The sequence below is a fragment of the Rhinatrema bivittatum genome, chromosome 9, assembly GCF_901001135.1.
Source record: "Rhinatrema bivittatum chromosome 9, aRhiBiv1.1, whole genome shotgun sequence".
Lineage (NCBI taxonomy): Eukaryota > Metazoa > Chordata > Amphibia > Gymnophiona > Rhinatrematidae > Rhinatrema > Rhinatrema bivittatum.
The window spans coordinates 63,471,796-63,499,748 of NC_042623.1; the positions used below are offsets into that span (position 1 = coordinate 63,471,796).

General features: G+C 44.8%; 1 protein-coding gene across 3 annotated transcripts in view; it reads right to left on the bottom strand.

The window, feature by feature from the left end:
• Positions 1-24,320, bottom strand: part of CELSR1 (cadherin EGF LAG seven-pass G-type receptor 1) — a 564,861-nt gene extending 540,541 nt beyond the window's left edge. Inside the window, exon 1 of one of the 3 annotated variants that reach the window (XM_029617243.1) lies at positions 20,147-24,320. In XM_029617243.1, the coding sequence (XP_029473103.1) occupies positions 20,147-23,606 (3,460 nt within the window). In that variant the 5' untranslated portion in view covers positions 23,607-24,320. The remainder of the gene's footprint in view (positions 1-20,146) is intronic. The other 2 variants (XM_029617241.1, XM_029617244.1) reach the window with 2 other exon arrangements.
• Between the last annotated feature and the right edge of the window lie 3,633 nt (positions 24,321-27,953).

A 27,953-nucleotide genomic window follows, 5' to 3' on the forward strand; every position in this document is an offset into this window, starting at 1 on the left:
TTTATCAGCCCCCCCCCCCCCCCCAAATGCAAGGATCAGATCAGGCAGGGATAAGTCAAACCCTTGCATGATCTGCTCAGTGGCATCACATTTCCCTACATCTCCTCCAGGGCAGGAGTCGCATTTACCCCATCATCTCCAGCTGCCACGGGGCCAGTCTCACAGCTCTTACCGTGAGATCAGCCCCGCGGCAGCAGATGACGTTCGATTAAACGAGACTCCTGCTGTTCCCACCCTACAAGACGCAGCCCGGGCCCTATGTGTATGTATATGGCTGGGTGAGAGCCTAGGTGATGGGGTGGAGACTGCCTGTGTTTTGGGGGGGAGGAATGAGTACCTGCGGGAGTAAGAGAGGCTATATGTATGTGGAGGTTAAGAACCTGTGTGTGTATGGGGGATGGGTGGATAAGAGGCTATGTGAGGCCCTATGGATGGGGGGAGGGGGTGGGTGACTGCCTGCCTCTATGAGTGGGGGTGAGGGGATGAGGCTGTGTGTGTGGAGCTAGAGAGAGAGAGAAAGAGAGAGAGAGAGAAAAAGAGTGTGTGTGTAGGGAGAAAGGGAAGAAGACAGGTAGAGAAAGAAAAAAAAAAAAGAGACCGAGAAAGGGAATGTGGAGAAAGTAAAGCCTGGGATTCTCAAATTAGAAAAATGAGATCAGACAACGAACAGGCCGATAGAGTAAGGACGCTGTAGAAAGAGTGCGGCAGTGCCTGGCGCACCCGCGTTTGCCACACGCACAGTTTGGATCACATACCGCTCGATACAGTATTTAAATGGCATGCAAATGCAAGCCGCATCCAAAGCACGTCCAAGACGCATCCATGAAGCGCAATCCATTTTACTGTATAGGCGTTATACAGCGCCTATACAGTATCCTGGGTACGCTGGTACCTGTCATTTCAAATGACAGGTACCAGGAAGTGGATACAGGAGAAGGGCTGCCTGACCCCCTCACTCCCCGGGACAAGACCAAAGTGAATCGGGCAAACTTTCCCCCAGCCCCCGCTCACCTGCCCTGGCCGCGTCCATGGATGCCGATCTCCCGCGCTGATAGCTCCGGAGCAGCCCCAGTCCTCTCTCCCCTCCTCCCGGGGGCAGCCGGCAGCGAGAGCGGCTTCAGCAGCCCGGGGCGGATCGGGCGCTCCCCATGGCTCCCAGGATTCCTATTCTCTAAAAGGTAATGAGCGCACGCCATGACCTCAGACGTCCAGCCGGGCGCTCAGGTCACGGCGTGCGACGTCCGAGGTCTCGGCGTGCGCTCATTACCTTTTAGAGAATAGGAATCCTGGGAGCCATGGGGAGCGCCCGATCCGCCCCGTCTGCTGAAGCCGCTCTCGCCGCCGGCTGTCCCCGGGAGGAAGGGAGAGAGGACTGGGGCTGCTCCGGAGCTGTCAGCGCGGGAGATCGGCACCCATGGACGCGGCCAAGGCAGGTGAGCGGGGGCTGGGGGAAAGTTTGCCCGTGAAATTTCGTCTCGGCTTGCCTGACGCTCCACACTAACGCAGGGGTAAGGGTAGGTGATAAATTAGCAGGTTAAACATGCAGCAAAACTGCAGGTTAAAAAAGCGATAGTCGAGGCGCACGTTACTGTATGGGAGGGAATAGCTAATCCGATCGTTTACATCTCATATACATGCCGCGGGCGGAAAGGGTTACCCATTGATTTAAAGAAGCTGTAAGGATGGGTTAAAAGGGATAGTGAATCGCGGGTTGGACCTACACGGCCAAATTGCGGGTACAAAGCGGGTTAGAAACAGGGTAATCACGGTCGCGCTTTACTGTATCGGCCTGAAAGGTAGGTAAAATAAACAATTACTTTGAATTGCTAGTGATTGGTAAATGTTATCTTTGGGAGTGTGCATTACATATTTGTATTTTGTTTTTTCTTCAATATGCCACTATTCAGAATCTGCTTTCTCAGGCTTTACATTTTATTTTAGCCTGCATGTTTCTGTTTCTAATTTTAGTTCCTTATTCTGTATTAGGTTAGGGTCTGTGTGTATTCTGCAGGTGTAACTGAGATGCAGTATTTCTGCTGGTATGTAGTTTTTCTGTAGGGCTTTGAAACTGTTAACCCCAGTAGGTGGTGTATTAGTGTTTTAGGGCATGGTATAATATTTGCATTGCTGCCATGTCATAGATAAGGCTGTTGTTTGAGTCCTGAGCGGTTTGCATTACTTCTCAAAGTGTGCAGCAGTGAAAAGTTTGCATTTACCTAGATGAGCATGTGTGCGAAAGAGGAGGAGAACTGAATGAGTGTGCATTAAATCTAGGGAGCGAAAGAGAGGAATAAGAGTGAGTGAGTATGAGAATGAGCATATATGCATGTGAAAGATTATGACAATGAATATGCAAGTGTGTTAGTATGTGCTTATGTGAGAAAGTTTCTGTGCATGTTGCTTCAATGTCCAATGTGAGCATAAAACTGATAGGCTTTTTGCATCAAAGAAAGTAGTGCTCACAGGGTCACGAAAGCAAAACGTTTTGCTCATGAACAAAACGTTTTGCACACAGCAACCCAATCCTTAGAGGGAACATTGGTCATATTCAGTGTTCTATACATGCTCTCCCTGTCTCATTCAACCTGGGGAAAAGAAAGGCTGAAAGGATTCAAAGGAAAACACTCAAGGGGGGAAGATGAGAAGGTGCTGTGTGCACTGGGCCTGCTAAGTAATGGGTGTGTTAAGTAATGGGCCTGCTGCCCATTACTTAACACACTCCAGGGTTCATGCTACAGCTATGAAAAAGAAGCATGCATGATTACATATATTCTCAATAAGAAGCTGCTACATGTTTAAGAACCACTACATGTGTCTCTTATTGCTAAGAGGTGCTGGCCTTGATCTGAGCATCAGATAGTGGTGACTTTTCCATGGCACATCTGATCAGATCAGAATCCACACTGGCTGGGAAACACCGATTTAAAGTGATAGTTATATTATGCCATCTTATTAACAACTTAAAAGTAAAACAGGATATGTGAACGTTTCATGATGCATAGTTTCCATCTTTGGCTCAAAAATGTGTAGACGCTTAACACTATTAACCCATGGAAGGGCAACTTTAAAAATCCTTGCTGACATTACAACGGGCTATGACCTAAGATTTTAAATGTCTCGTTTTAGGCATTTTTATAGCGAAATACTGTAGGAATGCCTTATGCACCCAACGATGGTGTTCATCTGTGTCCTTGTTCATCTGCTTATGCTCAGTTTATACACAGAATTATGCAGGTTAGAAAATATGCATGTAAAACCCCATGGGAAAAAATGTACTCATGTAAACCATTGGCACACATGCAGATGAAAATTGACAGAGAAACAGAAAAGCAAGAGAAGCTAATGACAGAGGAACACATGCACATCTCCCCTCCCTGGCAACTGCAACAAACACATTAATTCTCCCCCTCCCACTACACACACATTTTCCCCTCAAGTGGCTGAAGATCACACACACACCCCCATATCCCACTTCTTATACATAGTTCAAAACACAATAGGAGGCCAAGCTAGAAGAGGAGGATGCGGCTCACGTACCACCATTCTCCTCCCAGCTCCATAAGCAGCAGGTGGAATGGGGGGATCAAAACAGGAATGGCTTGGAGGAGGTGACAAGGAGCTGGAAGAATAAGAGGAAAGTGACTGGGGGCGTGTGTGTGCGGGAGAAGACATGGGATGGTGTTTTGAGATTAAGTTTACTCTTTTAACATGACCTAACTCAGAAAAAGAAGCCAATACATATGTGCTCCTTTAGAATTTTTTATTCTATCATGTTAACAGAATGCCTTTGGAAATGTTGTATGATCCTCAAGTACACCTTTCCAATCTTGTCCTCCTTTAAAATGGTTTATTATCATGGCATACTGCTATATTTCAAACTATGCAATTGGTGACCTAAATGCATACAGGCAAGGCAGCTCAATGACACCAAAAAGTGCTCTGACGTCGGAGAGAAAGAATGAGAAAATATGAGCAAGTTAATGAGAGAGACTAGCTATAAGGCCCTCATACTAGGTAGGTATTTATATCTCTTATAGGAGGCCCAGCTAGCTACTCGAGGTGAGGTTTAGGTATTGTAGTTGAGAGAACATTGCACAAATCTCATCTTTGGGTGAGTTTCCTCACTCCGAGGGTCATCAAACCTTCACAAGAGAGCACTGTTCTGTTCGTACGTCGCACACTGCATGTCAAAGTGGCCCCTAACCCCTACACTAATACCTAAACCTCACCTCGAGTAGCTAGCTGGGCCTCCTATAGAGGTATAAATACCTACCTAGTATGAGGGCCTTATAGCTAGGCTATCTCTCTCTCCCCCCCCCCACCCCCAGTGGTTGTAGGTACGAATTGCAACAATTGTGGTACTTACCACAAAGTGCAAAAAAGTTATCGCAGTCTGCGGTAATACATATGCAGAGCGCTAAGATAGACTGTTTATCGCAAAGTGCGCTATTACCATAAAACACGCCCCTTTTCCCATCGCATGCGATATTTAGTGCATTTAGATAAATCCAGGCCTTACAGAGAGGTACAGAGAGATAAAGACATGATGGCTTTGTAAGATCAGTGAATCCAGCTGACATTCTTCTGGTTCTTCCTGCCACAGCTCCAGCCACTGCCCATCCAACACTTCCACACCCACTGTAGCTACCACTACAGTCATTTCTCTAGCCCCACCACTCTTCAAGTTCTTCCTCCCAGGCACACTACTGCTGTCCAACCCTAAACTAAAGAAAGCTACTTCCTGGGACATATATGTCTAGGGCTATACTCAGAAAATACCCCTGGCAGAGTCCTCAGGGCCTCCCTGGCCTGTCCTAAAAATTTGGTGTGGACAGAATACTAAACATAAAGGGATGAATTTGCAAAGAGTTTAGGCTCCTAACTTTTGGATTTAGGGTCCAAATTAGTCCTTTTGAAAATGTACTAGGGCTAAGTTCCTAAATTTAGGACCCTAAAAGTGGGTGGTTATAGAGTTAAGGCAGGGTAACAAAGTTAGTTTAGCACTGATTTTCAGAATTAGGTACCTAAATTTAGGCTCCTAAGTTTGAATTTTCAGCTGAAAATGTAGGGACACAAATTCAGCTGAAAATAGATTTCTAACTTGAGCACCTATTTTAGAAGCCTAAATTTAGGGGCTCAGCTTTTTTGGAATACCTGCCCCAAAAGTTATTATGGGCACACATACATGGTGATTTTGTAAGCTTTTTTTTCCCTTTGGACCAAGTAACAGGGTGGGAAAGAATTTTAATTAAGCTAGATTTTCAGGATCTTATTTACGTTTCATTGTGGTATTGCTCGCCTGGGTTAATTCAATCTCAGACTGATGCTACCCTGGAAGTAATTTTAGGTCTTGCTTTCAGATATTTCTATTTGGTGTTAATGGGTGATTTAAATTTACAAGCTGAAAATTGTGATATTGTAAAAGTTAAATATGTTTTATCTTATTTACGTAACAGTGGTCTCTCTCAGTTGGTATAAGTGGGAACCCATGAAAAGGGACACACATTCGATCTGCTGTTTGCCTCTGAGAAGGTGCGTCAGATGGGTGGTTTAGTAATTACAGGAGTTGAAAAATTGCCCTGGATAGATCATTTTTTGGCATGTAGTAGTTCTCCCTAGTAAACACAGATCTAGAATGAGGAAGTCCATGTTGAAGAATGTGGACTCTGACAAATTTGTGCAGGAAACATTGAACTTGGCACAGGATTGTTGGGAAAAAGTGGATATGAGTACTGATTATTGGATTTCTTTGTGGAATTCCTTGTTAAGAGAAAAATATGAATATGGCTCAGCTAAATAAGAGGTTATCTGGAAATCATGTTAAAGAGGGAAGGTGGAGGCTCAGTTCCCTGGTTTTCTGCTAAGTTTCTAGAACTTAAGTGTAATTTACGCAGATTAGAAATGAAATGAGTGAAAACAGGATCAGCTGTTTGTAAGAAAGCCTGGCAACTGGCTTCCAATGAATATTTGAAAAGAATACTTCACAGTAAAAAAATGATTATTCCGATTCTATTGAAAAAGCCAATTATGATTGTAAAATCATTTTTATAGTGGTTGGTACTCTCCTGGGGAAGGATGTTGGGCATAATTTGGCTTATGAGGATATGCTAGTTGCGAGTCCCTAAGTTTCTTTTTTGAGGACAAGATTTGTAGGTTAAGGGACCCCCTAATTAAAATGAAAGTAGACTGCTCGGACCTAGGAGTTCTTGGGAATGGCTTGGCTTTAGAGAGAACTGAAGTAGAAAAGACAGAAATGTGTTTTCTCAGTCTAGCTCTGGGGAGTGGCAATGGATACAGTTTCTGATTTTTGTCAGGTAAGCGATAATTTTAGTGAAAGAGTAAATTTTAGTTCCTTTGATACTACCTCTTTAGTAGAAATCAAATCTGTAGTTTGTCGACTGAAGAAATCAAAATGTTGCTTTGATCCTAGTGTTGTGACCAGTCTTCGACGGCTTTGCCCCGCCTACCTCACTACTTGCAGCTCCTCCCACTCACTTCAGACTACTGGCTGCCGCAGCGTCTGTTTGCCGTACTCTCCGGCGTCCCCGGACCAGTTTTGGTGCCGCCTCCCTCCATGCTCCTCCAAGGTACCTTAGGGCGGGCATGCGCACACGCCACCCTCATCTTTATTTCCACATTGGCACGAACCTCAGGGGCATCCCCCTGATATGACATCACACTGCCCGTCTATTTAAGCCTACAGTATTTGCTAGCTCATCGAGTTAGCAACGGTAACTCTATGGATGAGATGCGCTCTCCATACCGAAGCTGCTCTGCCACTCCAGCACTATCTGGAACTCTTACACCCTTTGGGGGGTTACTAACGGGGTACCCGCTCCTCGGGGGCCTCTTCTGCTTCTTTCAGGTGCTATCAGGAAACCGGTACTCACTCCTCAAGGGCCCATGTTCCCTGAGTCGCTGCATGCATCTTCAAACCCTTCTACTTGGAAGACTTCACTAACAGTTTCCATCTGTGAGTACAACTACCATCTATTCCAAAGTACTGCTTCACTGGAACCAGGTACTCACTCCTCGAGGGTCTGCCCTCTGTTCCGGTGCCAGAACTCTCGTCTAGTGGAATCTCCGTTACTGCTACATGAGTACAATACAACTGAGTCTCTCTGCTCTAAGGGATCAGGTACTCGCTCCTCGAGGGCCTGCTCTCCCTGTCTCGGAGCTTCTCCTAATTCTACCTGGGTCTCTGAATGCTTCTTATCGTGTACTCATAACTCTCAGTTTCTTTCCACTACAGCACAGCCTAGCAGACGATTTGCTGTTCCAGTGTTCTGTGAGAGACCTGCCCAGCCAGACTCAACATCTACTACTCACTACTGCCACCTCTGGTGGTTTCCAAAACTTTTAATAAAAAGATTCAAATCTGTGTTTGTGTGTCCAGAGTATTGCCTGACACTGTGGTCCCTCATGGGACTGCCCCCTGTGGGCATGGCCAGCTGCTACAATGTCCAAAGATCCACCCAAACATCAATAACCATAACACCTAGAAGAGTAGTAAATCACCTGGACCGGATGGTATACACCCCAGAGTTCTGAAGGAACTAAAAAATGAAATTTCAGACCTATTAGTAAAAATTTGTAACCTATCATTAAAATCATCCATTGTACCTGAAGACTGGAGGATAGCAAATGTAACCCCAATATTTAAAAAGGGCTCCAGGGGCGATCCAGGAAACTACAGACCGGTTAGCCTGACTTCAGTGCCAGGAAAAATAGTGGAAAGTGTTCTAAACATCAAAATCACAGAACATAGAGAAAGATATGGTTTAATGGAACAAAGTCAGCATGGCTCTACCCAGGGCAAGTCTTGCCTCACAAATCTGCTTCACTTTTTTGAAGGAGTTAATAAACATGAGAATAAAAGTGAACTGGTAGATGTAGTTTACTTGGATTTTCAGAAGGCATTTGACAAAGTTCCTCAGGAGAGGCTTCTAGGAAAAGTAAAGAGTCATGGGATAGGTGGTGATGTCCTTTCGTGGATTGCAAACTGGCTAAAAGACAGGATCTGGAAAGAAATACGACGAGTGAGATAATCAAATTTGCAGATGTCACAAAATTTTTCAGAGTAGTTAAATCACAAGCAGATTGTGATAAATTGCAGGAAGACCTTGTGAGACAAGAAAATTGGGCATCCAAATGGCAGATGAAATTTAATGTGGATAAGAGCAAGGTGATGCATATAGGGAAAAATAACCCATGCTATAGTTACACAATGTTGGGTTCCATATTAGGTGCTACAACCCAAGAAAGAGATCTAGGTGTCATAGTGGATAACACATTGAAATCGTCGGTTCAGTGTGCTGCGGCAGTCAAAAAAGGAAACAATGTTGGGAATTATTAGAAAGGGAATGGTGAATAAAACGGAAAATGTCACAATGCCTCTGTATCACTCCATGGTGAGACCGCACCTTGAATACTGTGTACAATTCTGGTCGCCGCATCTCAAAAAAGATATAATTGCGATGGAGAAGGTACAGAGAAGGGCGACCAAAATGATAAGGGGAATGGAACAGCTCCCCTATGAGGAAAGACTAAAGAGGTTAGGACTTTTCAGCTTGGAGAAGAGACGGCTGAGGGGGGATATGATAGAGGTGTTTAAAATCAAGAGAGGTCTAGAACGGGTAGATGTGAATCTGTTATTTACTCTTTCGGATAGTAGAAAGACTTGGGGGCACTCCATGAAGTTAGCATGGGGCACATTTAAAACTAATCGGAGAAAGTTCTTTTTTACTCCACGCACAATTAAACTCTGGAATTTGTTGCCAGAGGATGTGATTAGTGCAGTTAGTATAGCTGTGTTTAAAAAAGGATTGGATAAGTTCTTGTAGGAGAAGTCCATTACCTGCTATTAAGTTCACTTAGAGAATAGCCACTGCCATTAGCAATGGTAACATGGAGTAGACTTAGTTTTTGGGTACTTGCCAGGTTCTTATGGCCTGGATTGGCCACTGTTGGAAACAGGATGCTGGGCTTGATGGACCCTTGGTCTGACCCAGTATGGCATTTTCTTATCTTACCTTATTAATTTTCTGCCAGATCAGGTTTTAAAGGGCTAAAAATACAGCTGTTCCACTATGTAAAATTTCAAAATCAGTCTTTTTCAACATCTGTTCCTAGATTATCAAACAGTCTTCCATTGGAAGTTAGAGAAGAAATGAATCTGATGAAATTTCAGCATAAAAACTTGGATAATGATGACAGAGCTTTCAAATCAATTCTTAGGAAAACCACCTAGACTTAAGGGGCTGGTGATGCTTGCGTATAATCCCAAAATCAGAGAGATATATAGATGGCACAAACTTAAATATAGAATTACTGTAACAGAACAGGAGGTGGGTTCCTTTTTAGGCTGCTAGTCCGATGGCTATTAATATGTTAATTATTTGTTTTAAAATCTCAGTTTATGTTTTTGTATGAATCTGCTGCTATATGTGTACATCGCTTTGGAAATTTTATTGAAAAACTGTAAAGCAATTAATACATTTTATAAATAAAGTAGGCTAAAAAGGGCATATTCTGTGTAAGCCAACTGCAAAGTACTTTTACCTTGAAAAAAATTGATGGTATTTGCCTCTAAGGGAACTATGGGTCTTATACTAAGTCAACACCATAGGATTGTTTTGAACTGACAGTTTGTTCCTGTACAAAAACAAAAAGCTTAAAACCTATCTGCATGAAACTAAATTACTATGAATCATTCAGTGCTAAAAGTATTTCCTCTCTAATCTAAGCATGCATTTTGTTCAACAATAATATTGACTTCTGGGTTTGCCCCAGCAGCAAGTAATATGGACTAACATACAGAAAACCTGGGTTGAATTGCCAGATCAGGTGCTCCATTCCCTGGGCTGGGCAGGGATGCTGTGGAAGCAGCTCTCACAGCCCATAAAAGGAGGGAGGCTCAGGTGTTTCCATTCCTCAATGGCTATTGCCTAGCCTTGGAGCCCGCATTAGCCAGACGGAAACAAGGTTTTGGCTTCTTGACGTGAACTGACACCGCAATGGCCGGGCTGAGCTGAGCTGGGAGGAGCATATAAACAGGGGAGAAACCTCGGGTGGATATGAATGAAGGCTCGTTGCCCCACAGTGCAATAAAGGCCAGTTCAGACCAAGTTGAAAGTCCAAAGTGAATGGGAGAAAACCACTGAGCAAAAATTAAACAAAAAAAAAGACAAAACAGGCCTTTGTTCACACCACTGCTCAAAAAAACAAACAAACCATGCAATCTATAAACAAGCAGGGAACAGCGTATGAGAAACAATGGTCAGACCACTAGCCCCAAAACTTAGAGAGACCCTAGAGCCTTGATGCACAAGGTCTGTATTGCACAAGCGCATGGATACAGCATTTTAAACAGGTGAATGTTAACCCTTGACAGTAAGGGTTTGGTAAATCTTGAAATTATGAACTGATCTCTGACATCCAACATTAAATCTATTTTCCAGAGTTTTCCTTCATGTTTTATTGCTGCTGACGACAGCCTCCCAACTGCTCACCTAAACAGAACTTCTTCTGAATGCAGAAGATGATTTGCTGATGCCAGAACTGCAATCAGACGCCAACAGTCAATAACTAGAGAAAAAACAGTTTAAAAGCAGAAAACCAAACTAAATAAAGAAGATGTTTTATGAAATATCCGTTTCAAAATTAGCCAAAAAAAACCCATAAAAAGACATTTTTCTACCATAGATTATTGATAATCTTTTAAAGCAAAAACTACAAATGCCAGATGATCAAGAAGTTTTTGTGCATCTGTGCAAATCCCATATATATATATCTTGTCAAACAACCCCTTTCTTGCTGGAAATGGCTTGCCTGTTTTCATCTACAGTGATCTTTGGTGACCTTCTCAGCTTACCCCTTCCCTTTTAATAACTGAATAAAAGATTGTCCCAATAATTTAGTTTACAAATGTATAAACCACTTTTTCAAAAAAATCACTTGTTCAAAGCAGTGTACAATAATAAAATGAATTCCAGTGTACATTGAGGAATACCAAGCAGTAAAACTGAATAAAGTTCACACAACAGAATTAGTACATGTAAACAATACCAGAATTAAAAAAAAAGTGTTCCTCACTGTTTTTAGTAATAGTAATTTCATTAGCATACTTTAAGTAAGGGCACAGGAACATTTTGATCACACTGGTATAAAGCAGTGTGGTTGTCATGTTAGGCCACCAGAATGAGCAGAAATAAAGGCTAGTAAAGAAAAAAAAGAGAGATATATTCATCCAATAAAGGTATCACCTTCTATAAAATTTGTATATATATTTTTGTTTATTGAGTTTATCTGATCACCCTGTAGATGGGATATAAAAAAATAAAAAAAAATGATGAATTGACTATTCACTTTTCATGTCTTCCTGTTATTGCCCAAACAAGGTGTTCCACCCTGCTATCAAAGTGGACTCCAAGCTGAGAACACAAAGCTTTTCTCTAGCTTTATTTATTTTCTAAAAAGGAAAACATTTACTCATTTTTCAGATCACCAGACATTTTATCACTAAAAAGTAGAATGCTTTTCTCTATCCTAGGATCTCAGCATAATACATGATAAGTTTGGTAAAATATATTATTAATGCTGAGTGAAATGGCTGAAGGTCTATGCATATTTTGCTGAATTTTTATGGATGTCCCCTGTTTTGTTTTCTGATGTTTATATGCTTTTGTGCACTGTTTAGTTCAATATATTTGGAATCAGCAATTTATGAATGTTTGTAAGTAAATAAGGTGTACTACCACGGTCCAGAACAAAAACAGATACTTGGAAATTTAACACAGTTAAGACACTTTAGGAAATAAGAAAGGAAAATCTGTTTTAAGTATGCTCTCTCATCTATCAGCACCTCACATTTTCATATAAATATCTTTTCTTGCTGTCTAGGGACATCTCAGGCACTTATGTTTTCTCCAGATACATAGTGATCAGAGGTGACTATTTCCCCAACAGCAAATGATGATACATGCACTGTATTTTGTCAATGCTTGTGAGTTTTAAACTTTGTTTTGTGATGTGCTTTACATGTCCAGAAAAGCAGAATTTTATGTTAAACTGCATTATATTAAACATAAGCACTGCACTCCTCAGTGATTTGGATTCAGACACACACACAAAGTTTACCACTTTCTCTATCTGCTATTTCAAAAATGCTTGCTACTCACTAACAGGTGAATTCCTGCCAAACAGTCCTTTTTTTTTGGCTTGACAATTTTCTCCTGCTCCTTTGGTCTTTCAGTTCAGTGTTTCCCAACCTTTTCAAGCCTGAGGCACATCTACATTAACAAAAATGTTGTTTGGCACACCAACCTCCACAGAGTAGGCAGTATAGTCACGAAGAGAGGGATATGGCCAAAAGAAAGAGCTGGAAAAGCACTAAATATCCACCAGTCTCTCTTGCAAGTTTTAAAACAAAAGGAAAAGAGGAAGCAGAAAAACATATGAACCTGTCACGATAGATCAGCTCCCTCTATATACAGAAGTGCAGGATAAGGGAGAAGTCAGCGTGATGAGAGCAGCTGGCTAAATTAATTAAACTTAACTGCTACATGTGGCTGCCAGAGTTCCCTGACTGGTGTTACTCCTAACACTCGAAGTTACATTCAGTGCTCAGAGCATGCTCTCTCCATCTCATAATGCCTGGAAATGGGGCAGAGGCTGGAAAGCCTCAATGAGGAGGCATTGAGTACAATGTGCACTGCACAAAGTAGGAACCAGCTATCTGTGTCCTGCATACTGCCCATAAATTACCATCCTCTGGAGCTCATGCTGTAAAGCTAGGTAGAAGAGGCATGCATGATTGCACATGTTCTCAGAAAGGAGTTTCAACATGTTTAAGGGCAATCGTCAGTCTCTTATAGTTGCGAGATGATAAAAAAAAAAAAGAGCCTAGCTGCTGGTCTGGATCTGAGCACCAGGCAATGGTGGCTTTTCCATGGCACACCTGATCTGAAAGTACATTTGTTGGGAAACAGCGCTCAAGTTCAATTGACTATAACAAAATGAGCCTTCATTTACAGCTACCAGAGTTTTTATGCACTTTAAACCCCTTCCTCTCCATCACAGCAACCGTCCTCTGTCTAAGAGGCACCGACAATGGCTCCCTCCTGAACACAACAGCATAAGTGCCCATGAGCCAGCCAGAAGGCACAGTTGTTGCACAATGAATGACTTGGACTCTTTTCCCTTACAGAGGCTAAAAATACTCGCTCTCTCTCTCTCTGCATCGCCAGCCCCAGGTCTCCCACACAGTTAATCATTCCACTTTTTTAACTGGGTTCTGCAAAAGGAAGTCATTTCAACTGCAATTCCTAATCATTGGAAAACCAGCTGCCTGCTCCTCAGCTAGATTCGTATTACAATTACTGAATAAAAGCTGATTACCCTAAACGCAGAATTTCTACTGGCACTCATGAATCAATAATTACATTATTAGCACTGCAGGTATATTACTGCTTCCCTTGCTATATAGAAATAGAAATAAAAGGCTGAGTAAAGGATACATCATTGTATGAAAGAAAATTCTTGCTGCTTCCACACCACCCTCCCTTCTCATGTGTCTCATAGCCTTTTCATGAGTATTATGTTGAGTCTGCTCCTTTATCCTCTCTCAGAAAGATGCTGCTCTCTTTCTGACCGTCTAGGTTTACAATTCCAAAATGGTTATTTGTGAGCAGCAGTCAAATATCTCATCTCAATAATGGCTGAAGAGTTCCCTACAATATTCTTTATGAAGCCCAGAAACAGAAAAAAGTTGATCATGTGCAGACTTATCATGCAAACAGTTTTTATAAAAAAGGGATGCCTTCCATTCTATACCTAAGCTATGAATCTACTTATGGCTCAGAATTTTAGCTCTTCTTAAATGTCCAGAAATAGTTTCAAAATGAACACTTTACTCAGAATTCAAGAAAACCTAAAAACATTTAAAAAAAAGAAAAAAAAAAAAAGTTAAAAACTTGGTTGTTCAATAAAGCATACCAAACCAAACAAAGCAAAGCACCAACTAAACACCACCGCACTCCAATACAACTTCATGTTTAAATGAACTCATCACAACTATGCTTTCTAAAAGAAAGAATTCATTTATTGATCTTAAGCGTGATTTTGTTTTACTACCAAGCCTAATAACATGTTATGTCTTACACCCCTTGTCAACCCAATTTCCCCTATAACCTTATCTGTAAACCGTTATGATGGTGATACTTTGACCGTTTCCGAATGACGGTATATAAAACTCTTGAAAGAAAGAAAGAAAGAAGCAATCCTACAATTGTAATCAGATTCATAGTTTTAGGGAGCTGTCAGACATAGTAACATAGTGAATGATGGCAAATAAAGACCAAAATGGTCCATGTTGTCTGGTGAGCAAGATTTTTTGAGGGGGGGTTTTTTTTTGTTTTATTTTTAAGGAGTAGCAGCAACTGCAGCTCCATGCAGGCTACTCACAAGCCTCCTGTGAGGTAAAACAAGTTACACAGTTTCTCAGGCCATGCAAACTGAGGCATAATAAGCATGAAAATGCTACAAGTTACAAATAAATGGTAACAAATACAAACAAAAGAATATATAAGGTGATATATTGTCAATCCAATAAAAATGTATTTCTTGACTAGCTAATACATCTCTTTTCTTCAGGTCAGAATTCAAATGAGCAAAAGGTTACAGGAAATATAAAGTAGTGTGGCTGCCACAAGTGAATCATAAAAGACATTCCAATGATAGGATGAAGGGAAGGGGTGGGGGTGTTGATGGGTGATCAGAAGGTGGCAGCAGTATAATTTTATGACTCATAATGCAATAGAAAACCTAGGTCTTTACCCTGTCTTTTTTTTTTTTTTTGTAAATCCAAAGGGTCTGATCATTTTGACTTCAAAAGTCTTGTGTTCCTGGATTGTTTTTAATTTTCCTTTGATTACATCTTCTTTTGCGCATTTGAATTCTGACTTGAAGAAGAAATTATTAATTCCTGAAAGCTTTACCTTAAGTCCAATATATATACATTTTTTTTACTTTTATTTCTGTGTATTCAAGTGAACTAATCCAGCCAAACTACATTCATGCTGTATTTAGGCTGCAAATCACTTCCTCTCTTACTATCCTTGCCCCTGTCCCCTGCCCTGTCCTTCCTTAAGAACTCACGGGCCGATACAGTAAAGTCCACGGGAGAGCGGACAAATGCCCGCTCTCCCAGCGCGCGCACCAGCCCCTCGCCGGTAGGCGCGATGCAGTATGCAAATTAGGCGGTGCGGTAGAAACAGGGAAAAGGAGGCACTAGGGACACTATCGCGTCCCTAGCGCCTCCTTTTTGACAGGAGCGGCGGCTGTCAGCGGGTTTGACAGCAGTCGCTCAATTTTGCCGGCGTCAGTTCTCAAGCCCGCTGACAGCTACGGGCTCGGAAACCGGATGCCGACAAAACTGAGCATCCGGTTTTCGGCCCAACAGCCGCGGGCCGAATTCAAATTTATTTATTTTACTCTTCGGGACCTCCAACTTAATATCGCCATGATATTAAGTCGGAGGGTGCACAGAAAAGCAGTAAAAACTGCTTTTCTGTGCACTTTCCCAGTGCAACTACCTTGTAATAATCTAAAAGGCCCTATTTTACTAATCATGTTTCCCATAAACACAGAATGGGAGAAAACCTTAGTAAATCAAGCCATAAGCCTGCAGCTATAGCAAACTTTTTAAATAGCACATAACAGCAAATATTTCCAGGAAACTGACAGTCAATCACAGCTGCAGCCAATTGCAGCTTCTGCCTTCTGGAAATTCTCTCTCTTCCAGTGTTGTCCTATGAGCCCCAGAAGCAAAAGAGAGAATTAAATGTGCAAAACTGAAAATCAGGATTACTACACCTCTTTAACTGATAGCTAGCCTGGGGCTGATGAACCTTTGCTTATCGCACACTAGCTTTAAAAAATTAAAATTACAAGTTATCACCTAGCAACTGGCTGCCCAGTAATAACTTAAAAAGGGCCATCAAGAGTGCACATTATTTTTGAAAAGGCAGTGTCAACAAGAAATTCCTTTTTAATAGAAATGGTAGGAGTGTAGAGACATGGAATATGTCCCTGTTAATGCCATGGCATTAGTATACAGAATATATTACACCACAAATACACAAGTATTAAGAATGTCATGCTGAAAAAGCAAACAAACTAACTCAGTGTCTTGGAAAGTAACAAGTACAATGTCAAAATGAACATGACACCCATTGTTATCCCAAGAGCAATAAAACTAGGCCTGTAGGACAAGGAGGCCACCTGAAACAAGCCTGCAAGCAGGTCAGGACAATTTACATCTGAAATAGCAATGTGCTAAGTATCTTCAAAGCAAGCAGCTTTATGCCTTGATGATATACCATGTTCAAACCAACATATAATTTGTATAATACAAGGTAAAATATTCTTAGCACCTAAGACAGGGAGAATAAGCATGCTAAATTAAAGATTTTAAAGCAACAAGATTAGCTAAATTCTTTAAAATATCGTATTTGCTGTTTCCTATGAATTTATACTCTTTAGAACTAAAGTATGCAACTTTTATTATGAACACACTTGTTTTGAAATATCTGCTTTCCAGTTAAGTAGCTCAAGCTATATTGGAGCCTTACATATAACCTAGAGCAGTGGTTCTCAACCTTTTTCCTGATGTGACACACCTGCTGGGCAATGCTCACGTGTGACACACCAGTCACAACAATCCACAGCTAAACTAAAAAAAAAAAAAAAAAAGTCTCAGTATTATTTTTGTTGTTAAGAATGACAAGGAATGACAGAAATAACAAATTTTTGTACAAGCTGCATTCCCTATTGGGCCACCAACTTTTTTTCTTCTGCTGTCACTTTCGGGCCCAGCAGGGGAAGATAGAATCAGTTATCACTAGCCCGGAAGAGAAAGTCATTTCTCTCAGGGGTCCAGCAGGAATGAAGGACAAGAGCTGTGTCCTACTGGGCCCAGTACATGAAGAAGTCTGCCTTGTGAACCATACACCTTTGTGCACCCTCTCCTCACCACACAATTAAAAATTATCGGGCGGATTTTAAAATGCCCTGCTCGTGTAAATCCGGCCGGATTTACGTGAGCAGCGCGCTGGCGCGCCTATTTTGAATAGGTCGCCGGCGCACGCAGAGCCCCGGGACGCGCGTAAGTCCCGGGGCTTTTTTAAGGGGGCATGTTGAGGGCGTCGCCAAATGACGCGGCATTTCGGGGGCGTGAGGCGGCGTTCGGGGGGCGGGCCCGGGGCGTTCCAGGGGCGTGACCTCGCCCTCCGGAACAGCCCCCGGGTCTTGGCGCACCAGCAGCCCGCTGGCGCACGCGGATTTACATCTGCCTCCGGCAGGCGTAAATCCATGGATAAAGGTAGGGGGGGGGGGGTTAGGTAGGGGAAGGTGAGGGGAGGGTGAAAGAAAGTTCCCTCCGAGGCCGCTCCGATTTCGGAGCGGCCTCGGAGGGAATGGAGGCAGGCTGCGCGGCTCGGCGCGCACAGGCTGCCCAAAATGCGCAGCTACGTGCGTATCTTATAAAATCCAGCGTACTTTTGTTTGCGCCTGGTGCGCGAACAAAAGTACGCGATCGCGCTATTTTTTAAAATCTACCCCTATGCATTTATAATAGATTTTATATGAAAAATGACATTAAAAGTACAGTCTGAGATAAGAAATCTCAATTACAACATGTTTATTATATTTACATGCACTGTTGTGGTGCAAATCAGAAAACCCTACAAAAAAAAAAAAAAAGACACTTGGAACTCATATGGCATTAGGCCTACTGGAACGTTTTCAGTGTGGGTTTAGCACTCAAAGTCATGAGTAAAAGAATTATAACAACAACAATATAGTAAAACCTAAATGACAGCACGCAAACAGTAACATTATTACTTATGAAAATGTAGAAGTGCTAATATTACACCAGACCCTAAAACAACAATACACCTCAAATTAGAAAAATAGAACAAGCCAGGCTGCTATAGATCCCTACACGGAAATTACATACTGCAGAATACCTCACCTCGTCATACATGCAGAATACAGACAGATGCTCACCAAACACAGAATAAAAAGAGCATACTGTAAGTATGAACAGATTTACAGACAAAAAATGTACTGGAAACCACAACAGTACAACAATGGAAAAACAGAATCACCATTCATCATAAAAAAATAAAATCAATAGTAATATCATAATAAAAATACATATTTCATAACAGCTGAAGAATAAAACATCCAACAATTAAAAACTCATAAAAATGTTCCAAAACACCAATATAACATTTCTAAACAGCAGACACAAACATCCAATAATAAGGATAAAAATAAAAATCCTCTGCTCTCCATACCTGTGAACTTTCAAATTCACAGTGTCCTGAGATTGTCTTGGATTAGCAAGAGAAGAGGGGGGTTGTGGCTCAAACTTTCTCCTCTCTCTCATATATGTACATACTGTTTCCTCCCTCTCACGTGCTCAGTCTCACTTACACCAACACACAGACTGTCTCTCACTCACTCTTGCTCAGTCTTGCAGGCTCGCGCACACACACACAGGCAGTCCTCTTACCCTCACGGTTTCAGTCTCTCACACACACACACACAGTCCTCTTACCCTCACGTGCTCAGTCTCACACACACACAGTCCTCTTACCCTCACGTGCTCAGTCTCACACACACACACACACAGTCCTCTTACCCTCACGTGCTCAGTCTCACACACACACATTCTGTTTCTTTCCTCCTGGAAGTACATGTAACAGCAGCAGCTTGAAGCTTCATCCTCTCCTCCTCCTCCAGCCCGTGGCCGACGGGATTCGTTCCCTTTCTTTGGGCCACGGGGGCTGACTCTGTGCCTCTCAAATTTGACTTGTACTGCTCCATCTTTTGTTCCCTCTTGGATCCACCTCACTTCCTCTTCTGGGCTGTGCCAATAAAGGAGGCCACACTGCCTGCGTGGCCCTCCAAACCCCCATGTGTTCTTTCTAGATGGCTGCTTAGTGCTGCAATCGGCTCTACTATTAGCTTTCTGCCTGGGCTTGAAAATGCTGGCAGCCCGGATGGAGAGGAGATCTCTGCAATCCGCTGGAAGAGTAGCCGCATCAGCGGGAGACCAGGGAGCATGGTATTCCGGCCGCAGAGGTGGCGACACACCAGCTTATGCTTTGCAACACGGTGATATGTCACGACACACTGATTGAGAATTGCTGAACTAGAGGGTTCCCACACCAACACCTTCCCTCATTCGGTGCTCATGTGCAAACCAATTTTCCCACAGACTCAAAATGGGAGAAAAAAAAATAAAGTATATAGATCCATTAGTATCTTCTGTGATTATGAAGTCAAACTGGAGGAGCTTTCAAAAAATTAACACATACATCTTCTAAAAAATGAAATAACGTTTTACAGAAAGAGGAGATGTGAAAAAATGCTGCTTCAGATGACAAATGATATAAAACTATTTCTGCACCTACTAGAGATAGTCTGGAAAACGCAATCCTAAACCCAGTGGTTAATCCAGAGACTTTCAACAGGAGAGTATTACATTGCAATGGTTAATGACTGCAAAACCACTGAACGAGCACATGACTGTGTCAAACTTTTCCAAGCTTTCCTTGATTTTCAGAGCTACTCTCACCATAATTGCAATCCGATGACCCTCCCTCCTGGAAAATCCCTGGACTACCAGTAGATTTAGGGTCATATTTTCTGGCTCATCTCTAGTGAACACAATGGCTTTCATCTGAAGACATTTTGTTTGGATAATCCACTAATTTCCACAGAAACTGCCTGCCCAATTTTTACCAGCATATATTACAACTACAACTGTAGCAGTCATAAAAATGTACTAGCTTATTGTAAAAGTGTCAGCTGTCAGAAGGAGCCTTGGCTTCACTGCACTTTCTAAAACAGTTGCTAATTTTAACTCAACTAATGTGATTTAGCCCAAAAGCAAAAAAAAAAAAAAAAAGTGTCTAAACTTCTACACACAGTACAAACATTTTTCTCTGTGGTATTATATAACTACATTAAATGGAGCTTTTCCACCAAATCCTCTTAGGCTTTCTCTGAAATATGCTAAATTAATTCAGTCACATATATAATGCTTAGCAACTAAGAGAAGCTAGGAGTCCCTTACCTGAAACAGACACCCTCATATGCGCTTCCAAGGGTCTGTTGTTGTCCAGATCTCGGCTCAGCTTCAATTCCCCTGTGGCAGAATCCAGTAAAAGGAGATTCAGTTCATTCCCCTGAACAAAGGAGTAGAGAAGAGTATCAGACACATCTGGGTCGTAGGCTGGGATCTTCCCAATGACCCCAGAAGGGAAACTGTTGGATTTATTTGTCACGTAGTTGTTGAAAATTATTTCAAAATCTTGCAGCACAGGATCGTTGTCATTTTTGTCAAGTAGGCGGATGTGGAGGGTGGCCCTGCTCACCAGGGGGGCAGATGTGGCCTGCACTACAATCACATACTCTGTCCTAGTTTCATAGTCCAGGTCTACCAATGCTGTTAGGTCACCATTAAATAGATCCAACTGGAATATTTCAGGGCTATTGCCTTCAACAATTTGGTACATGATCTGAGCATTAGTCCCTTCATCAGGGTCAGTGGCTGTAATTCTAGCAACAATGGACCCAACAGGGCTGTTCTCCTCCACATAGATGTCCAACTCGTCCTTCTCAAAGACAGGTGGGTTATCATTGATGTCCAGGACAGTGATATGCACATCCGCTAGAGCTTTCAGGGGCGGGCTGCCTCTATCCACTGCATAGGCTCTCAAGTTGTACACAGGTACATTCTCACGATCCAACTTGCGAAAGGTTCTGATGATGCCTGAGGTGGGCTCAATGTAGAAATCTCCATCTCCATCATCCCCACCCTGGAAAGTGTACATTATTCTTCCATTGAGGCCAGAGTCCCGATCAGTGGCAGATATTTGGAGCACACTAGTAGAAGGGGGCACATCCTCAAACACTGAGCCCTGGTAGCGGTCTCGCAGAAACTGTGGAAAATTGTCATTGGCGTCCAGGATCAGAATCTCTACATAAGTGGTATCTGATTTTTGAGGGATACCATTATCTTTGGCTGTCACAGCCAGGGTGTAGGAGGCCTGGTCCTCATAGTCCAGTTCCATGAGGGTGGTGATGGTGCCTGTGTCAGGATCAATGCGGAACTGTGGAATGTTGTCCTCCATAATATAAGTGATCCTGGCATTCTCCCCTGTATCCTCATCAGTGGCACTGATTGTGACAATGGACGTGCCAATTGGCTTGTCTTCACTCACACTCACTGTGTAGTGAGAGCTCTGAAAGACTGGCCGGTGGGTATTGGCATCAGTGACATTAACAAAGACCTGCACAGTGTCAGAGCGAGTACCATCAGAAGCAGTGACAGTGAGCACATACTGCCTCTCCTGCTTGTAGTCCAGGGGTAAGGCGAGCGTGATCAAGCCTCCACCACTCTGGCTAGTGATGGCAAAGCGATTCCGGGTGTTGCCACTGGTGATCTGGAAGGTAATTACACTGTTCATATCTCTGTCTACAGCAGTGAGGGTCAGTACACTGCTACCCACCGCTGCATCCTCATTCAGACGCAGGTGGTATACCCTCTCAGTGAAGGTAGGATTGTTGTCATTCACATCCAACACTGTGATGGCCACGCTGGCAGAGGAGCTCATGACAGGCAGTCCATGGTCTCTGGCCTCCACACTAAAGCTATAGTGTTCCACAGTCTCACGGTCCAGCTCCTGAGATACTGTAATCCAACCTGTGTTGTTATTGATCTGGAAAGGGCAGTTAGGTGGGATGTCCACCAGCCGGTAGTCCATACGGGCATTGTCCCCAGCATCGGCATCATTAGCCTGGATATGGATAACAGAATAGCCCACAGGCACATTTTCAAGGACTGAGGCCTGGAAGGGTGTACTCACAAAAATGGGGGAATTGTCATTTATGTCCACCACTTGCACCAGCACCACACCAGTGCTGTTGATAAGCGGGGGCCGCCCACCATCCTGGGCCTTGATCCTTAAAGTGTATTCCCTGATCATCTCGTAATCCAGCGGGTTGATAACATCAATGTTGCCAGTGAAAGAGTGGATGTAGAATTGGCCCTTGATGTTACCACTGACAATGCTATAATGGATGAGAGCGTTGTTGCCCCGATCCCTGTCAGAGGCCTGCACCTGAAGGATCTGAGTGTTCACAGGCACATTTTCAGGGACCTGCACCAAGTACCTTTTTTCACTGAACTGCGGATAGTTGTCGTTTTCATCCTCCACAAGTATATGCACAGTAGCGGTGGCACTTTTGGGGCCAGGATCTTTGCCCTGGTCATTGGCCTCCACAATCAAGTGGTACTCTGCTACGGACTCGCGGTCTACAGGTGCTCTGGTTCTCACTACCCCCGACCGGGAGTCGATCTCAAAAGCAGCATTGTCCCCGTCCCCGTTGACCAGTCGATAAAGCATGTTGGCATTGGAAGGGGCATCGCCATCGGTGGCCCTGATGGTCAGGACCTCATAGCCCACCTCCATGTTCTCCCGGATGGTCTCCCGGTACTCGGACTGCTCGAACACAGGCTGGTGGTCGTTGGTGTCACTGACCGTGACTGTGAGGTAGGTGGTGGCGGATCTCCGAGGAGCCCCTCCGTACACAGCGCTCACCTTCAGCACGTGTGTGTCCTTGGTCTCCCGGTCCAGGGCCTTCACAGTGCTCACGCTGCCCGTCTGACGGTCGATAACAAAGTAGTCGTTGGACCGGCTGTCGAAAAGCGCCTCCATTATGTACTCCAGCTGGCCCGCCTCTCCTTCGACCGGGTCCATCACCCTCAGGGAGATAACCCAGGTGCCAGCCGGCTCGTTCTCGGGCACAGACACCTGGTAACTGGGGAGCTGGAACTGGGGGATGGGGTTGGCACTCCTGCGCCGCCGGATCCCCGATCCGTCCTGCCTCCGGGCTCTAGAACCCCTCTCCTCCTCCTCCTCCTTCTTCTTCTTCACTGTCAGCTTCACCCGGACCCGGATGTCGCCCAGCACGAGACAGAGCAGGTCCCCCTGCGCCTCGCCTCCGGGCTGCAGGCAGCAGCGGGGCCCCCTCCAGCAGCCCAGCCCGCCGCCGGGGCCCCAACGGCAGGCCCCCGAGAAGAAGAGAGCGGTCACCAGGTCGGCGGCGCCCCGCAGGACGTCCCCGGCGGGGAGGCAGAGCGGGCTCTGCAGGTGCAGGGAGCGGCGGATGAGGAGATCCGGCGGTGCTGCGGCGCCCGCTCGCCGCGGATGCCGCTCCCCTCGGTCCAGCAGGCAGCGCGGGTCCTGCACGTGGAGCCGGAGGCGCAGGTGCAGCGCCGTGTCCCCGCCGCTCAGGTGCACGGAGAGGGGCGCCGGGTTCCGGAGCGGCCGCAGCCTCAGCACGCCCCGCTCCTCCCAGCTAACCTCCAAAGCCTCCCCGGCACCGTCCACCCTGTACGTCCAGTCCGCCCCCAGCGAGAGGTTGAGCCGCAGCACGGCCTCGGGGCCGGCGAGGTGCAGGTCCAGGGCGCCCCCGAGCAGGAGAGGGAGACAGAGGCAGGCGAGGCGCAATAGCGGCGGCGCTTCCATGCTTTCCTCGCCCCGGCGGCAGCGCCTCAGCCGCCCCGGCCCGCGCCGGTTTCCCCGGCTCCGCTCCTCATGAAAGCGGCGACTCCTGCAGCCAAAAGTTTCTCGCGTCCTTCCAAAATGGCTCCGCGCAGCCTCCTTGGGTGAGCCCGGCGGGGAGCGCCTCTCCCGGACACCGGCACGGGATTCCCCCCCTTAGTCCACAGCCAGGGCAGCGAAGGAGGAGACCGGTCCCCCAGCCCTTCTTAGGGGAGTGGGCCGCCGCCGCGGCTCCCCTTCTCGAAAAGCAAGTTCCAACTCAGTCTGCCAGGACCCCCGCGAGGTGCCGTCGCCCGTCCCGCTCCGGTGCCATCTCCGGCTCTTTCCCCCAAAACTTTTCCTGTCAGGAGCACGGCTGGGCGGGCTCCCGTCTTTCTGCCCGCCCCAAGCGCACGCCGGAGAAAAGTAGAAAACTTTGAAAAGTGAGGGTGAGCGCGCGCCACGGGCTCCGGGTAATTCCGCGAGCGGTGACAGGAGTGGGGGGAGGGGGCAGCGGCGCTGGCTCTACAATGCGAAGCGCTGCTCTCGGGCACGGAGAGGCGCAGGTTGCCGTCTCCATAGAAACGGGCAGGTCTCTCTAGCGTCCCGGAGGAGTGCGGCCGGGCACGGCTCCAGCCGGCTGCCTCCACCTAACCCTCTGCTGCCGCCCAGCGCTCGGCGCGGGAGAAGCCAGGCTCGGGGGAAGAGGATTCGACAGATATCAAAAGCCCGCCTTCTTAACAAGCGACCGTGCAAAACGAATCACCAGAAAGCGTGTGGGTCGTGTCCTGCAGGAAGAAGCACTCAACCTTCAACCCGTGTGTCGCCTTCCTCCCCTCGCTGCAGGAGTCCTGTTTAAGAGACCCTCATCTGCTGTCGCGGAATCGAGCTCGGCCCCCGCAGCAGAAAGAGACGACACTGCTTCTATATGACTCCTGCTGTCGCCTGCTCATCCAGCCACAGGGTTGCGGAGGAGAGGGTGCATTTACGTTCTAGAGCGCCGGGGGGGGGGGGGGGGGGTACCGAGCGCTGTGAGTTGGGAAAGGAGAGGGTAGGTGTGTGTAGGGGGGAGGTTGAGAAAGCAGGCTTGTCTGTGCTAAAGTGAAGGAGACAGCAGTTGTTTGTGTGATTGAGAGCAAAGTGAAGGAGACAGCAGGTATGCATATGTGACAGAGTATGTGAGTGCATGTGTGAAACTGAGGGAAAGAATGGGTGTTAGTGTGTGAAAGTGAGGGAGAAAGCAGGTATGTAGGTATGTATGTTGATTGAGAGCATGTGTATGGGTGTGAGTTTTTTGTGTGAAAGTGAAGGAGCTTGTTTGTGTGTGTAAGTGAAGGACAGAGACGGTTGAGGGGGGATATGATAGAGGTGTTTAAAATCATGAAAGGTCTAGAACGGATAGATGTTAATCGGTTATTTACTCTTTCGAATAATAGAAAGACTAGGGGGCACTCCATGAAGTTTAAAACTAATCAGAGAAAGTTCTTCTTCATTCAACGCACAATTAAACTCCGGAATTTGTTGCCAGAGGATGTGGTTAGTGCAGTTAGTGTAGCTGTGTTTAAAAAAGGATTGGATAAGTTCTTGGAGGAGAAGTCCATTACCTGCTATTAATTGAGTTGACTTAGAGAATAGCCACTGCCATTAGCAATGGTTACATGGAATAGACTTAGTTTTTGGGTACTTGCCAGGTTCTTATGGCCTGGATTGGCCACTGTTGGAAACAGGATGCTGGGCTTGATGGACCCTTGGTCTGATCAGGTAAGGCATGTTCTTATGTTCTTATAGAGTATGTGTGTAAGAGGACAACGTTTGAGAGCAAAACCCTGCCATTTCTTCCTGCTAATTCAAGATAATCTCAGCGCACCTGGAGTTTTATTTGGTCTTTGTGTCTGCTGTTTTGAAATATTTTTTTGGTGTCTGTAAATTTTTATACAGTTTTTAATTAATGAGTTTTTAATTGCCCCAGAGCTAGGGGGTGCTCCGGGCCACCATGACACCACCAATGATTCTTGTAAAGGGATGGTGGAGTCCGAGGTGTGGGGGATCAGGGGCCTCCCTAGACCACCAGGGCCTATTTTTTAGGCAAAAGGGGGAGACGCTAGACCCCAGGGATATGGTTTTTGTTGGGGGAGCAACTACTTGGGGAGGAATATATTCAGGGGAGGGGCTTTGGTTGGGGTGAGGGGTGTTTTATAAAAAGGTGAGGGAAGAGAGCAGAGTGTTGCCACTCATCACATTTTTTAAAAACTTTTTCAGGCCACCCTGCCTCGAAAAGTGGTAGGAGTCTTGCTAGACCTTTGGGGGGGGGGGGATTTAATAACCTTTTGGGAGGGAGATAGTTTTGGCCTTATTTTATCACAAAGTTTTCCATGATAAAAAAAATATATGCCAATAGGGCTGCTGTATTTCCTTAGAGCAAAATATCACAGGATTGCAACCCCTCCCCCCCCCCCCCCCAAGTAAAATACTGCAGATTAGTAAATGACCCCTAAGGTATACCTGGGCAAGTCACTTCACCTTCCATTGCCCTAAAATTACAGGGAGTACCAGTGGGTGAAAGCTAGATTTGAATTCTGGCTTCCCTGGTTCTCAGTCAGCTGCTCTAACCAGCAGGTAGGGAAATAGGGGTGCCCACTCAGACCATAAAAATGTCAAACCCTAGGCCTCAGCTCTTTTCCTTCCATCTAAAAATGAAGCAAGAGATTTGAAAAATTAAAAAGAAAAAAAACAACTAAAGTTAATTACTGAGGCTAAAGAATAATAACATGTAAACTCTTAAGATTCTACTCAGGGAACTAACATTGCTTAAGGAAGGCAGCTGTGAAGTATGTTGCTGGGATTTTTTTCACACTATTTTGCATTGGCAGGCTATTTCAGTGACAAGATAGCATGAAGCTTGATAGTTTTAGAAAGAAGAGTAAGAAATGTCTTCCTTTTCTGCCAAGTTACACAAGAAACAATCTTAACTCTACACTCCATAAAAGATTTTATTTTGGTTTCTGAAAAACAAAAGAGCAGCTGATCTCTGTTAGGTTCCCAGCACAAAAATATATGCAAAATGTTGGAGAAATGTTTAACAAGCATTCCTTAATCCTTAAAGAAGAAAAGTCGAGCCATTCAGGCTTTTTTAGCACAAATACCGGCCATCAGGGTTAACTCATTTAGTAAGTTTCATTCTTTTTATAAATTGTTTGTGTTACATTTTATTCTGTATATTTGTTTATTTTATATTTGTATTTATTTTATTTTATATTTGTATTTATTTTATTTTACTTATTTTAGGCATGTTAACTGCCTAGGCCATAGGATGGTGCAGTCTGTAAATTTTTCAGTTAAAAATTTAATTTAATTTAATTTATAAAGGAGGGGACATTTATATGAAATTCCAAGATGGCCACATGTTGAGACATGAGCTCTGAAGGTCCTCCCTTACTTTCAGGCCGATTCAGTAAAGTCCGCGGGAGAGCGGACGAACGCCCGCTCTCCCGGCGCGCGCACCGGCCACTCGCCGGTGCGTGCGATGCAGTATTCAAATTAGGTGGTGCGGTAGAAACGGGGAAAAGGAGGCGCTAGGGACACTAACGCTTCCCTAGCGCCTCCTTTTGACCTGGAGCGGCAGCTGTCAGTGGGTTTGACAGCCGACGCTCAATTTTGCCGGCGTCGGTTCTCGAGCCCGCTGACAGCCACGGGCTCGGAAACCGGATGCCAGCAAAATTGAGCGTCCGGTTTTCGGCCCGACAGCCGCCGGCCCAATTTACATTTTTTTTTTTTTTTTTTTTTAACTTTTTACAACCTTCAGGACCTCTGACTTAATATCACCATGATATTAAGTCGGAGGGTGCACAGAAAAGCAGTTTTTACTGCTTTTCTGTGCACTTTCCCGGTGCCGGAAGAAATTAGCGCCTACCTTTGGGTCGGCGCTAATTTCTGAAAGTAAAATGTGCGGCTTGGCTACACATTTTACTTTCTGTATCCCGCGCACAAACCTAATAGGGCCATCAACATGCATTTGCATGTTGAGGGCGCTATTAGGTGCTGCGGGTTGGACACGAGTCTTCCTCCCCTTACTGAATAAGGGGTAAGGGAAAACGCGCATCCAAGAGCAGGCCTGCTTAAAAGATAATTTCCCCTGTATGATTGTTTCCTCAGTCTATCAATAAGCAGAAGGGTAAGACTTGCATGTTCCTGGACATTTTGGCCAGTTCTGCACCTAAAGGTCTGATGGACAAGCACCTCCCTTTGGCATCAGGACCTGTCGTCTAGCGCTGTTGAGCAGTTGCTGGACAGTACGCTGGACAAAGGCTCATCAGCAACTATCCCTGACATCGA